The sequence below is a fragment of the Salvia miltiorrhiza genome, chromosome 7, assembly GCF_028751815.1.
Source record: "Salvia miltiorrhiza cultivar Shanhuang (shh) chromosome 7, IMPLAD_Smil_shh, whole genome shotgun sequence".
In the NCBI taxonomy this organism is placed as follows: Eukaryota; Viridiplantae; Streptophyta; class Magnoliopsida; order Lamiales; family Lamiaceae; genus Salvia; species Salvia miltiorrhiza.
The window spans coordinates 4,153,666-4,167,868 of NC_080393.1; the positions used below are offsets into that span (position 1 = coordinate 4,153,666).

The 14,203-nt window shown below is 36.9% G+C and overlaps 3 protein-coding genes across 4 annotated transcripts; all 3 read left to right on the forward strand.

Annotated features, from left to right (window-relative positions):
- The first annotated feature begins 1,656 nt into the window (after positions 1 to 1,656).
- LOC130991788 (putative late blight resistance protein homolog R1A-10) lies at positions 1,657 to 4,911 on the forward strand. Its single transcript, XM_057916187.1, has 2 exons — positions 1,657 to 4,369; positions 4,606 to 4,911. Exon 1 carries the CDS (start codon positions 1,803 to 1,805, stop codon positions 3,762 to 3,764), a length of 1,962 nt encoding a protein of 653 aa, XP_057772170.1. The 5' UTR covers positions 1,657 to 1,802; the 3' UTR covers positions 3,765 to 4,369; positions 4,606 to 4,911.
- On the forward strand, positions 3,989 to 4,369 carry LOC130993082 (putative late blight resistance protein homolog R1A-3). Its single transcript, XM_057917805.1, has one exon. The coding sequence runs from the start codon at positions 3,989 to 3,991 to the stop codon at positions 4,367 to 4,369; it is 381 nt and encodes a 126-aa protein (XP_057773788.1).
- Positions 4,912 to 5,847: 936 nt separating the features above from the next.
- LOC130991767 (isoleucine--tRNA ligase, chloroplastic/mitochondrial) lies at positions 5,848 to 14,153 on the forward strand. Of its 2 annotated transcripts, XM_057916151.1 has the most exons (21): positions 5,848 to 6,101; positions 6,697 to 6,895; positions 6,968 to 7,122; positions 7,227 to 7,328; positions 7,530 to 7,599; positions 8,010 to 8,122; positions 8,558 to 8,626; positions 8,806 to 8,913; positions 9,041 to 9,188; positions 9,408 to 9,926; positions 10,043 to 10,179; positions 10,355 to 10,502; positions 10,687 to 10,818; positions 11,236 to 11,364; positions 11,689 to 11,816; positions 11,895 to 12,053; positions 12,275 to 12,400; positions 12,547 to 12,620; positions 12,906 to 13,155; positions 13,387 to 13,566; positions 13,673 to 14,153. In XM_057916151.1, the coding sequence occupies exons 1-21, from the start codon at positions 6,024 to 6,026 to the stop codon at positions 13,910 to 13,912; spliced, it is 3,264 nt and encodes a 1,087-aa protein (XP_057772134.1). In that variant the 5' UTR covers positions 5,848 to 6,023; the 3' UTR covers positions 13,913 to 14,153. The 2 variants fall into 2 exon arrangements, with proteins under 2 accessions (XP_057772134.1, XP_057772135.1); XM_057916152.1 differs by lacking the exons at positions 5,848 to 6,101; positions 6,697 to 6,895; positions 6,968 to 7,122; positions 7,227 to 7,328 and having other exon boundaries at positions 7,533 to 7,599; positions 8,018 to 8,122.
- The last annotated feature ends 50 nt before the right edge of the window (positions 14,154 to 14,203 follow it).

Here is a 14,203-nt window from a genome sequence, read left to right on the forward strand (position 1 = left end):
ATAGTGAAAAAAAGTTCATAAAGGGACACTAAGCCGTGTGAACTCCTTATCTACAAACAGTGAGGTTTAGGGATCAAACCTACCACTCCCCCTCCCCCAAAGTCAGTGGCGGATCTACTGTATGGCTGCACTGGGCTGGAGCCCAATGCAAGCCCAATATTTTCTCTTTATATATTCATAGTATCTACTTAACTAAACCCATATCCCAACCCCCAGCCCAGCCCAACCCAAAAAAGAAGAAGATTTCTTAACATATGTTGCGTGCAGTCAAGTCTTAATTAAAATAAATAGTGCACTATGTTTTAAATAAAATAATCAACAACAATTCTCGTCTCTTTCAATTTTTTGAATTTGACAATTTTTTGTCGTCTCAGCAAGGTATGTAGTTTAAAATTCTAACTTAGAATTAATATTATTATTGAGTTTATTTTTGTTGAATTTAATTTCATGATACTAAACATTGAAATAGAGTAGAATAATTTTTAATTATTTATTCGAAACACTCTTATTTAAATCGACTTCTTGTTGAATTGCAAAAAGATATTTATTATATCAAGTGATTATTAAAAAAATACATAAAAACGTACTGTACGAAATGTCCAAAAAAATTTGGTTCGGGGGCGGGATATGTTCAGAAGTCATAGTTCAACAAGTTCAGCCCCCTAAACATAAATCCTGAATCCACCCCTGCCCAAAGTCCAAAAAAAAAATAGTGAGAAAAATGATAGTAGAAGAAAGAGATAAAAAGAGAGAGAGAGAATAAATAGAGGGAAAAAACTCATATTTATACTCGTTCCGTCGGCAATATCGTTTCCATATTTGTCATTTGGGTTCGTCCGCTTTTCTACTTTTATTTATAGTTATAGGGTCTATATAACACTTTATTCTCTTAATCTTATATTTTCATCAAACAGTGTCTTTGTCATGGGACTCAAATTCCACTTACTACAATATCTACTACCATCCACTATTTTTCTTAAGAGCGGCGTCGTTTATAATGTGGAAACAATATCGCGGATCGAGAGATTATATTATAGATTTAAGAAGGGAACTAGTTATTTTAAAATTTTTATAGTAGTTATTTCTTAAAATTAAATTTTGGGCAAAAAATTCGACATTGGCAAAGCCAAGGGTCCAAAGTGGAAGGTCACTCTCCTCCAGTCGCCATCAATACTTCATTTTATCCTAAAAATGATTTCAAGAAACGAACTTTACAATGACTTAATTCACTAAATCAGTTGTCTATATTCGTGCTTCGTCTCTGTGTTTTTTGCTGAATGAAAGATAAACCAAAGCAGCTGCAGAAATGAAACTCCACCTCTTCACTAAACCCACAACTTTTTCTCCCTCACAAAAATGGCTGCGCAAAATTTTTTTTACATGCTAGGAATATTTAGATTTTTCCAATTAACATGCTTAAATTAATGTGCTCTTTAATCCGACTTGGAGCTTTACTTATCTCTTTATTCTTGCTGTAAAAGTATAACTTGAAGAAAGATATAAAAAAAAAAAAAAAAAAAATGAGCTCTGTTTCCAAGATCGTATATAAAATTGATGCACCAATTTAAAATATGCAAATCCAGGACAGCTTCAAGGCATATCATGCAAACTACAACCACCCTAATAAAAATATAGCCAATTACTCAATATTTTATACTCCTCATTGTTGTGATAGCTACAAATAACAATTTTATTTTATTTGATCAAGGTCAATACTACACCTGCCTAGCTATACAGATTGGATCATTGTTGTGATAGCTACTAATTTTCCCATCCTTTGTGAGTGAAAAGAGATCAGAAAAATGGCTTACAATCTTCAACCCCTCATCACCATCCTACAACAAATCTTGAATCCTGAACAATCATGCTGGATTGTTGATCACAACAAACCACAACTCGAATCCCTCCTCCAAAAAGCTGCTTATCTGCAGCAGATCCTTGAAAAATCTTCACTCCCCAAAAACATAGAAAACTTGGAAAGTCAAATCAGAGATGCAGCACATAGAGCAGAAGATATCATTGAATCTCAGATGGTTGATCAAATTCTTTCCAGCCCCGAAGGCGAGAGGTTCACTTTTTCCACACCAGATCTACAACAAGTAATGCAACTACTTGATTCCGCAATGGAACAAGTGGTGAAACTTGCAGAGGAGAAGACAATGCCGAGTGGTAGTTCATCGAGTGGTGCTTCTCTGTTGCAAGATCCGAGTTTGAAGAGCGTCGTGGTGGGAGTTGATGAAGATCTGATGCAGTTGAAGGATCGGCTGACTGGGATGCAGAGCAAGCTGGAGATAGTGCCCATCGTTGGTATGGGTGGTATAGGTAAAACAACTCTTGCTCGAAAACTTTATGATGATCCTTCCATTGTTATGCACTTTGAATATGCTCGTGCTTGGGCCACAATTTCACAAGATTATAATATGAAGGCAATTCTATTAAGCCTTCTTCGCTGCATAATTGGAAAAGAATGTGACCAACATAATGAAAAGGGAGATGGTGAGTTAAAAGATATCTTGTATAGGAGCTTGTATGGTAGAAGATACATGATTGTATTAGATGATATTTGGAGCACCAAGTTCTGGGATGAGATAAGAATGTACTTCCCAGATAACAATAACAGGAGTCGGATCGTGATCACCACTAGGGAATCAGATGTCGCCAAATATGCTGACTCTAAGAGCGTGCAGCATCAGGTGCAGCTACTAAGCGAGTCTCAAAGTTGGGATCTACTTCGCCAAATTGTGTTTGGAGAAGAGGATTGGCCTCGTGAATTACAAGGGATAGGAGAGAAGATTTCAAGTGATTGTGGTGGGCTTCCTCTTGCCATCAGTGTGATTGGAGGGCTCTTGTCCAAGTTGGAAAGATCAAAAGATGTTTGGGAGAATATTGGGAACAACGTGAGAGCTGCGATTGGTGAATCAGACAAGCAGTTCTCGAATATACTATCCTTAAGCTATAACCATTTGCCGCTTCACTTGAAACCATGTTTCCTATATATGGGAGCTTTCCCTGAAGATTACGAAATTAAGGCCTCGAGACTCATAAAGATGTGGATAGGGGAAGGATTTGTGAAAACAAATGGAGAAAAAAGTTTGGATGAAGAGGCAGAGGATTATCTAAAGTCACTCGTGGAAAGGAATCTACTTTCGGTTAAACGTTGTAATTGGTATGGAAAACCAAAGAGCTACAACATCCATGATCTTTTGAGAGACGTATGCATGAGAAAAGCTGATGATGAGAAGTTTCTATGCGTCAAGAATGCCCCTGAGGTCACGTTCTCTAACCTGCGTCGTATGAGTTTTCACACATCAGATGGAGTGGAAGTTGATGAGTATGCTTCATCCGAGATGTCGCTTGCTCGATCATGTGTGGTCTATGATGCCGCACTGGACTTATCTCCCATGTTTGGCATACTAAGCTTGCTTAGGGTGTTGGATTTGTTGGCAATGGTTTTCAGTGAGTTCCCGGAAGAAATATTACGACTTGTGAACCTACGCTACTTGGCTATCGACTGCTATTCATTACCTAGCAGTGGAATATCAAGATTGTGTAATTTGCAAACTTTGATTGCTACTAATCTATCCGACGACTTGGTCCCAGCTGAGCTGTGGGAGATGTCTGAGTTAAGACATCTCATATTGGATATAGAAGGTGATGATGATCACGTGAAAATAATAGTTCTGAAGAAGCTGCAGACTCTACGGTGTGTGAAGCTAAGTAGTTCAGATATTTGGGTGGTTTCTTGGAAAGAATTCCAAATATAAAAAACTTGGGAATCTTTTTGTGTGATGATGATCCATCGTTGAGTGCAGTTGATCTCACTCATCTTCACAAACTCGAAACATTAAGATTTTGGTCAACAAAAGATACATATTTTGTGAGACTCAACTTTCCTTCAACACTCAGAAAATTAACTCTTAGCTGGTGTCTAATAAATCCGAGAGTCTTGAGGGTTCTATGTGCACTACCAAATCTGGAGGTGCTCAAGATGGGACGCTGTACCTTCAAAACCAAGGAGACGAGTCAAGAGTTAGAAGAAGAAGAAGAAGAAGAAGACGAAGAAGAAGAAGAGTGGGAAATAGAAGAAGGAGATGAGTTCAGCTCATTGCAGTTTCTACAACTCAATTATTTAGATGTGGTGCGTTGGAGAGCTGATGAAACTAACTTCCCTAGACTCCGACATCTCATTTTACGAGGTTGTTATCATCTTGAGGAAATCCCCGCCGGCATTGGAGAAATCCCAACCCTCCAATTAATCGAGTTAGAAGAGTGCAGCGATTCTGCAGTGGCCTCAGCCAAACAGATTCAGGAAGAGCAGCAATCTGAATACGGAAACTACGACCTCCAACTTCGTATCGTCTCATATTAGGTCAGCTTATTATATAGCACTCTTTGCTACTAAACTCTTAACTATCCAAAACAAAAACAAAAAAAAAAATCTTTCGCACTTCTCTCAAAACACACACATCTTCTCTTCAGTTGATTTGAATCGAACATCAATGTTGCATTCAGCGTTTCTAGATTTGAGCAGAAGTTTTAGTTAATTAGTATATACTATGTTGGTTTCGTTTGCCTGATGGATTTCCTTGTGCCGCATATCTACAGAGATCGGAGCAACCAAAGTGACTGTTTCGGATGGATTCATCCTCAAAAGTCAGGCTATATATCGAGGAGAGGGTACTTAACGTGTTATAAACCACATGTCTCAGCCTATACTTAACCGATGTGGAATGGATCATGACACATTCCTCACGTTCGAGGCCAAGATCTGCAGTCATGCAAAGACATATTTTGAATTCATTTACTTGTATTATTTACGAATTTTCATCTCTATGCCATTTTTAATTAAAACCTTATTGTAGTTTTTTAACAATGATTTTATATTGTGTGGTGTATACTTTTTATTTTTTTCATATATATGTTCTTAATTTAGTAATTTATGCTAAGTAAATCAAATTAAAATTTTAAAATGATGAAATTATTTGCATGCATCTTAATAATAGTGACCATATTTATATTTGAAAAATAGTGTCGATGGGATCCTCTGTCTCACTATTTTGTGTGTACCACTCTTAATTAATTAATTAATTTTATAATTGTATTTTATAAAAATAAAAATTATTATTATATTATGAACTCTAATTAATATTTATCACTAAAAATTGAAATTATAAAAAATTATATACCATAACTTTGAATTAATGAACTCAAATATTCAATTATTAATCCAAATAAATATAAAAAAATAATTATAAACTCTAATTGGATGAGTGAACCCTTGTTAATTATCTTTTTATAATATTAAAGCATAATAAATTAAAATTAAGGGTGGTACACACAAAATAATGGAACAGAAGATCTCATATGAAAATAGTGAATCCTAAGAATAATTTTCCCGTAAATAATTTTCCTCGTAAAATTAATTTATATATTTATAATAAAAATTAATTTTAACTTAATATATTTGAGCTGAATATTAAAAAAATGGCTTACAATAATAAAAATTTATATTATGAAAGGAAAAAAAGTTTTAAAAAATGAAAATAAAAAAATAAATTTATTCAAAAAAAGATGAGAGAAGAGAGATTTTTTTTAAAAATTTAATTTTTAAACAAATATAATTTTTATATTTTAAATCAAATATTTACATAAAATATATCAAATTAAAGTCCTTATCGTGATCTTTAATTTGATATGTATATTAAATATTTTATAATTAGTCGAATTTCATAATTTTTAGAAAAAAATATAACAAAAAAAATATTTAAGAAGGTGACTAGTTATTTTTAAATTTTTTTTAGAGTGGTTATTTTTTAAAATTAAATTTTGGGCATTGACAGTGCCAAGGGTCAATCTCCTCCAGTCGCTAACCATCATTTATCCTAAAAAAGATTTCAAGAAACGAACTTTACAAGAACCCAATTCACCAAATCAGTTGTAGATATATTCGTGTTTGTCTCTGTGTTTTTTTTTGCTGAATGGAAGATAAATCAACGTAACTGCAGAAATGAGAGCGAGTAGAAATGGACTCCACCCTCTTCACTAAACCCACAACAATTTACTCCCTCACCAAAATGGCTGTGCAGAATTTTTCTTACAGGGTAGGAATATTTGGATTTTCCAATTAACATGCTTAAATCAATGTGTTCTTTAATCCCATTTGGAGCTTTTGGTATCTATTTATTCATGCTGTAGTTTGGAGTGTAGCGTGTAGTGTGTGTTGTTAATTAAATTTGTTTTAAGGCAGCATGTTTTTGGGGAATAAGCTGTGCAATTTGATTGTAAACGGTTTCCTGAAGAGTAGAAATGGATTGTGCAGAAAAAGGGGATTGATAGAGTTATAGGATTGTATTGGAAATGGAGGAAACGTTGTGTAATGTGTTTTCCTTAGATAGTTGTTGCTGAATTTCTTTTGTAGGTGTAGCTAGGGAAATAGAGTTTTAGCCTTTTAGGTGAAAATCTATTACGTCTTACGTTCTTTCTTTTCAAAATTAATCGCATGCCTAACATTTGATGAAATGCTTCTATGCTTTGGCTTTCTGACTATTTTAGGTGAAATGCTTCTTATAAGTTTTGGTCTGATTGCAAAGTTGATTTTAGATGCATACAAACAGCTTGGCTTTCACTGTGAAATATCAACTGTCAACGCAGTCTTCATAGTTTGATCATCTAATATGGATTCTCTAATTTGCTCAGGCTCCGTTGCTGAAAAATTACTCATATTTTAGTCATACAACTGCTACCAGCAGCCTATTACATTTGCGAAGAAGCTCTTCAGCGAGAATCTTATCCCTCTTAAATGTGACCCGCTATTCTACTTGCTCTGGTCAAGACTACGGCTCGTCCTCAAGGCGAAGATCACGTGGACCTGTCATGGCAGCAAAAAAATCTGAAGGTTGTCTAGAATATATAGGTCATGATTTTCAGGCTAACGTATTGTATTAATATCACAGTTGTTGATGTCCAGGGGAAAAACAGGGAGATGGCAAATACAAGCACACAATCGATCTTCCTAGAACTGCATTTGGTTTAAGAGCGAATTCTGTTGTAAGGGAGCCTGAAATACAAAAATTGTGGGACGAAAATCAGGTGTTTGAGAGGGTTTCCAGCAGGAATACTGGGGTAACTTCCCCTGCATCTTTCTTTATTGCATCTTACTCTTGCCCATTGGATGATCTGGATCTCTAGTAAGTAAAAGCTCTGGCTGATACTAATTATCTCAACAGGGAAGCTTTGTGCTCCATGACGGGCCTCCTTATGCAAATGGGGATTTACATATGGGACATGCCTTGAATAAGATTTTGAAGGATATTATCAACCGCTATAAGGTAATTCTGGATACTCTTTTTCTTTTTAAGTTGAGGCTCATGAACAAAACAGCGAGAGTTTTTTGGGATTTTCTTGAACACTGTATACTTTCGTTTCATGAATGCTTGTAGGCATTTATATGACTGTGTGTACCACTTGTGCTTGAAATTTATGTGCCTAACAAACTTACTCCTCTTTTATTCCTTTTGTTAATTTTCCAGCTTCTTCAGAATTTCCAAGTCAGTTATGTGCCTGGTTGGGATTGCCATGGCTTGCCAATTGAACTGAAAGGCAAGTGTTAGCACTTAGCACCAGTCCTGCTTTTTGAAACCCTTGAATTCTTTTCTGGATGATTCTACTAAAAATGAGTAACCTGAAAATTTTCTAATCCTGAGGTTTGCAGAAATAAAGCCCAAAAAGTTCGCTTTTAAAATCTTAAAGTGTAGAACTGTATGTATAAATTGTTTGTGTGTATATCTAGACAAAGTTTAGAGGCTGATCTCAGATTGCAAGGCATAAGTAGGAATTTAGGTAATTTATGATATGCATGAAACTGACGGCGTTTGCTAGATGCAAATGGGGGCTGAATCTATTCTTTAATTACCAATGTGATTTGCTCATGCACTCATGCTTTAGGTTTGTTTGCTAATAGTAGCTAGGAGTTTTTATCCTGTATGACAAAGCTTGTTGATTTGTTTCAGTTTTGCAGTCTATGGATCAGGATGCTAGAAAGGAGCTCACACCACTAAAATTGAGAGCAAAGGCAGCAAAATTTGCCAAATCAACTGTCAAGAATCAGCTGGCAGCATTTAAGGTTGTATTAGATCAGCAGATGGAAAAGAAAAGTTTCTGCTTCAGTGTTGTGCTTCTTAGCAGGAAATCATACAATTTGCCCATCGAAGCTCAACTATATTCAGTTGGCTGAATTTCATTTGTTGCTCGCACCATTTGCTTACAGGATGTTTATGTCCTGTTTCTTATCCATATATCATGAGTTTCGTTTTAAAGCTATTTATTTTATTCATGCATCTCTATCATAGTTCGTAGATAGAATTACATGGCTAACTGTGGCGGCTAAGCTCTTGGTTTCTATCTAAGTCGAAATGTTCCTGTCTAGCCATCTAGGTCTAAATCCACTTTTGTTATATGTTGGGTAATTTTGGAAGAAATGTGTAGAATACATAATATGGCCCTCCACTTATAGACATAACTTCAATGAGCTGACGGATGTTTATTCCATTGCTTACAGCGGTATGGCATATGGGCAGATTGGGATAATCCATATCTCACTCTTGATCCAGAGTATGAAGCTGCTCAGGTATTTTATGTCCCTATATGAAGTGTCTCATTCATGGATTTTGACGAGTTATGACTATTATTAATGAATCTATATCTGTATTATAAAGCTTAAGTTTCTCTGTGATCTTGAATTCATATTCCTATTGTTTCCAGAGTGGTCTTATCATCTTTCCTTTTTGTCTACACAAATTATACTAGATTGAAGTGTTCGGGAAAATGGCGTTGCAAGGGTATATCTATAGAGGAAGGAAACCAGTACATTGGAGTCCTTCATCTCGAACTGCTCTTGCAGAGGCTGAATTGGAGGTACCGAATCTTTTGTTTTCACTTATATCCCTTATTTTGGTATCTAGCACCGACTAAGTAGAAAAAATTTAGAATTGAGCGAAACTTTCGGCTTTTAAGCTGAAGATTGACTATTTATGGTTTTCAGTATCCTGAGGGGCATGTTTCAAAGAGCATATATGCAATTTTCAAATTAGTCTCTGGCACAACTTCATGTAAACTGCTAGAGGATTTCTTACCCAATTTGGGCTTGGCCATATGGACTACAACTCCGTGGACTATTCCTGCTAATGCTGGTAAGCTTTTATTTCAGCCAGATAATTTCTTCATCTCTCCCACACCCCTCCAAATTGTCATTGTTTTTGTTGCTGTTATTGAAAATGAAAAGTTTGTGTGCATTGTTTTGCAATACCTAAAAAGCTTGTACATGATATATTCTTCTTCACTTGCTTCTTTTTGTATACACTTTATATAGCTAGTAGCTACTGTATAAATGATGTTTTTTCTCCCTTCAGCTGTTGCTGTCAATTCAAAGCTTCAATACGCTGTTGTTGAAGTTCATTCCAATTCTGTGGACCCTACTGCGTCTTCAGCCAGTAAAGAGAAAAAACTTGGAAGAATCTTGAAGGAAAACAACAACCTGCACTTAATTGTTGGATTAGACCTTGTGCCAACTCTAGAAGCAAAATGGGGTGTGAAGCTTACCGTGAAGGCAACAGTGACAGGCACAGATCTAGAGAATTGCAGGTATGTTCATCCTGTAGAGAGCAGAGAATGCCCAGTCGTCATTGGTGGGGATTACATCACGACTGAGTCAGGAACAGGACTTGTTCATACTGCTCCTGGCCATGGACAGGAAGATTATGTGACTGGCCTTAAATATGGTTTGCCTGTCCTCTCCCCGGTGGATGACGAAGGGAAATTTACTGAAGAAGCTGGACAATTTGATGGTCTTGACGTACTTGGTAACGGCAATATTGCTGTTATTAAGTGCTTGGACGAAAACTTATTAATGATTATGGTTGAGCCATATAGTAAGTTTATTCTTGCCTTGGTGATCTGCCTAGTCATTCCTTTCTTCTCCGATCGTATCACAATAATTGAAATTGTAGTTATACGGTCTTCTTCTCCTAACACTTAAAAAATGCAGATCACAAGTACCCATACGATTGGCGAACAAAGAAGCCTACGATTTTCAGGGCAACTGAACAATGGTTTGCTTCAGTGGAAGGATTCCGTAAGGCTGCAATGGATTCGATTAACCAAGTAACTTGGATTCCTCCGCAGGTAATTAATCAGCCTTCATCTATAGTTTCTAGTAGATGACAATGAGTTTCCACTATTTTCCTGTGTTACTTTCTGTTTGTCTCTCGCCACTAAAGGGGGATAATAAGTCTGGGTTGGATTTTTTTTTTTAATCTTGTTGAGTTTCACTGTCATTAAGCTCATATTGTATTAATAGGCAGAAAATCGAATTTCGGCCATGACTTCAAGTCGTTCTGATTGGTGCATCTCCCGGCAAAGAACTTGGGGTGTTCCAATCCCAGTTTTTTATCACGTGGAGTCGAAGGAACCATTGATGAACGAAGAAACTATTGATCATATCAAGTGTAAGGGCTATCAAATGTTTACTTTCTTACATTTATGTGTGTAATTTGGTTATTGCTCGTAACGTTTTTTTGGAATTTAATTATACAACTGCAATTTATATAAAATTTCGGACTCTACTCTCTTCATCAGCACACTGTAAAATATTCTTTTCGCGTACTTATCTACCACTTATTTATTTGGCAGCTATAATATCTCAGAAAGGGAGCGATGCATGGTGGTACATGAAGGTGGAGGAATTGCTTCCAGAAAAGTATCGCGACCAAGCATCAAGCTATGTAAAAGGAACAGATACAATGGATGTCTGGTTTGACTCGGGTATACAACCATTCTGGTGTTTATTTTATTTTTATTTATATATTTATAAATCTTTGACCATTTCTGATGTGCACACTGCAAACTAGACATAGTCCCAGTTAAAGATAGATAAAAAAAAGTAAGATAGTGCTGAACTGCCGACTGGTTTTTAAAGGGTGCATCTTCCTTTTATTCCAGCATTTGAGCAGGATGTCTGCTGAGGCAGATGCACTAGGGACGTTTTTTTAAATGATGATATCTGAATCTAGTATATACTATATTTTTTGCGTGCTATATATTGTTGCTTGAGAGCGTTCAATCATGGATATTTGTGTGCACACAACATTATTGAATCAGCTCAAAAACTACATTTAATTAGTGTAAAGAGTGGTCACCATTCTTTGAAGATTAAATATTAACTACATCGGTTTGTTTTAGGTTCTTCATGGGCTGCAGTACTGGGGAAGAGAAATGGTCTTAGTTATCCTGCAGATTTGTATCTCGAGGGTACAGATCAGCATCGTGGCTGGTTCCAAAGTTCGTTGCTGACAAGTATTGCTACAAATGGTAAGAGATGCACATTTATCTTCAACAATTTTATCTAGTGTGACAAGTTCAATTCGTTGCTAGTTGACTATCTGCCAGTGGTTATAATCTAGTATACCCCTTGTTTAGTCGTACAAAAATGTGATTTTGTAAGTTGAAAGAGTTTGGTGAACCACCATGATCCCCTGCAAGAAGAAAATGAAATTTTAGGTTAAGCAGTTAATTGAAGTGATTTTTATGACAAGGATACTAAATCTAGTCTCTCCGAGGATGTAAGATATGCTTGTTACTTTGTGACACGTTGGAGGCTTATATTCCTAAGAAATGTTATTTTTGATATTGCAGGAAAAGCTCCATATCTTGGTGTCATAACGCATGGATTTGTACTTGACGAAAAGGGCTTCAAGATGAGCAAATCTGTTGGAAATGTTGTTGACCCAAGAACTGTGATTGAAGGAGGGAAAGACCAGAAGGTAGGAATGACCATATGCTGCTCGAGAGTTTTTTTTTTTTTTTCAAACGCTGAAGTTTGCCTTGATCATCTTCCACAGGAGGCTTTCGGTGCAGATGTACTTAGGTTATGGGTCTCCAGTGTAGATTATTCCGGTGATGTCATGATCGGAAATACAGTCCTCCGTCAAATGTCAGACATATACAGGAAACTAAGAGGAACCTTGCGATTTCTTCTGGGCAACTTGCACGATTGGAAAGTATGCCGTCTCTTGAAGCTCGTGTCGTTTGCTTTTAAATGTCTGGCTACTGTCGGTTTAGGTTGTAAACTTTGCAATAGAGTCTCTCTTGCACTTGTCACACACACTACACCCACAATGTTGCCTGGTTGTTTTTTTGGGTGCACAAATACCAATTAGAGATATGTAGTTTCTCATCGACCCTTTCTGATTGCCCTTGTGAATTTTATTGATTTTTGCAGGCTGATTATGCTGTTCCGTATAGTGAGCTCCCGATGATAGATCAATACGCTCTGTTTCAACTTGAAAATGTCGTAAGGAACATCAAAGAGAGCTATGACAATTACCAGTTCTTCAAGATTTTTCAGGTATATTCCGTCATTGCAACTAATAAAAGCCCATGTTGTAAAATTACATCTCTACAAAATATATGTATCACAGTTATATTCAAATTTGAATGATGTAATCCTCAGTTTTTCTTCTTATGTTTCTATTTTATTTTCATCCTTAACAGATCATTCAGCGGTTTGTTGTTGTTGATCTCTCAAGTTTCTACTTGGATGTTGCCAAAGATCGACTTTATGTCGGGTGAGCAGTTATTTCATTTCGGCCATCACCAATATTGATGCCTAGGATGAGATTCATTACAAAATAGTTTCTTGATTTATTCATCAAGACATATTGATGCCTAGGAGGCTAGGGGAAATCATCCATCTAAATTCAAATCGAAAGCGCTCTATTGAGGCTAATCAACTCTTTGTTGGAAAATATATGAAGTAAAATTTGAGTTCTTGAAAAGTTATCTTGATATTCATGAGAATCCTCGAAGGCGTAGTAATTGCCTTTCACTTGATATCTTGTCGATTCTTTCAGGGGAACCACAAGCTGTACAAGGAGGAGTTGTCAAACAGTCCTTGCTGCACAACTGCTTTCTATTTCAAGGGTGCTTTCTCCTATTTTGCCACATTTAGCCGAGGACGTATGGCAGAATCTTCCTTTCCCATTCACTACAGCTGAAGGTCATGTCGCAAATTTCGTCTTCGAGTCAGGATGGCCCGTCTCAAATGAAAGACATCTTGCGTTCCCCGAAGACGATGTCTTCTTTTGGGGGAAGATTCTTGAGGTGGGTTTTTTTAGCGTAAATTTTGACAAGAAAATTACTCCCTTATCCACAAAAAATTTACCAAAAAAACTTTCTGATCCGTCCACGAAAAAATTGTCACTTTCATATATAATAGTAGGGTGCACACAACTCTTACTTCACTAACAACTCCACTCACATTTTATCAATTTTTTTGTGGACGGAGGGAGTATATGATATCGCATTTATCTAAATGCAAGCTGCTTTTCCCAGCTGAGAAATGAGGTGAACAAAGTGCTTGAGGTAGCTCGTACGCAGAAGTTGATCGGTTCTAGTTTAGAGGCGAAGGCCTACCTCTATGCATCCGACGACGGCCTGGTTTCCAAACTGGTTAGCTTGTGCTCGTCAGAGAATGAGGCTGACACGTTGCATCGGATCTTCTTGACATCCCAGGTACGCGATATGTTGCCACAGTTGAACGAGGCCATACCCAATGACAGTAGGGTTCTGTATTCCTGTCCGAGTCCGATAAGAAAATTTAAATGTGCTGAATATGCAGGTTGAAATTCTTCCTACCATAGACAGCGTGAAAGAGGATGATGTATCTTGCACCGGAGAGTACCTTATCGATGACACGAGCAAGGTGTGGATCGGTGTGTCTCGTGCAGACGGTTTGAAATGTGAGAGATGCTGGAATTTCTCACCTCAAGTTGGTAGTTATGACGACCACCCGTCACTTTGTAGCCGGTGTCATGGCGTAGTCTGCCACCCAATTCCTGCTCTTGCTGCAGCTAGTTAGACATTTTGGATAGACGACACAACAACCTTCGGGTCGTGGCAGCGAGCTCTATAGGTAGGCGGGGGAATAATGAGTCGATGGAAGGGTACGCTCATTTTCTGCAACAGATTTATCAGTTTGCTTCAAATTGAAGCTTAATTTTGTCAAATTCTCGATTCTATAGGTTGAGTTTTTCTCATTTGAGAAGTGGAACCTGATATGCCCATGAATATAGCCTATCTGGAACAAAATCTTTTTTTTATTGCACATGTGTTGATGAAATTGCACGAGAATTAGGGAAACTCGTATAAA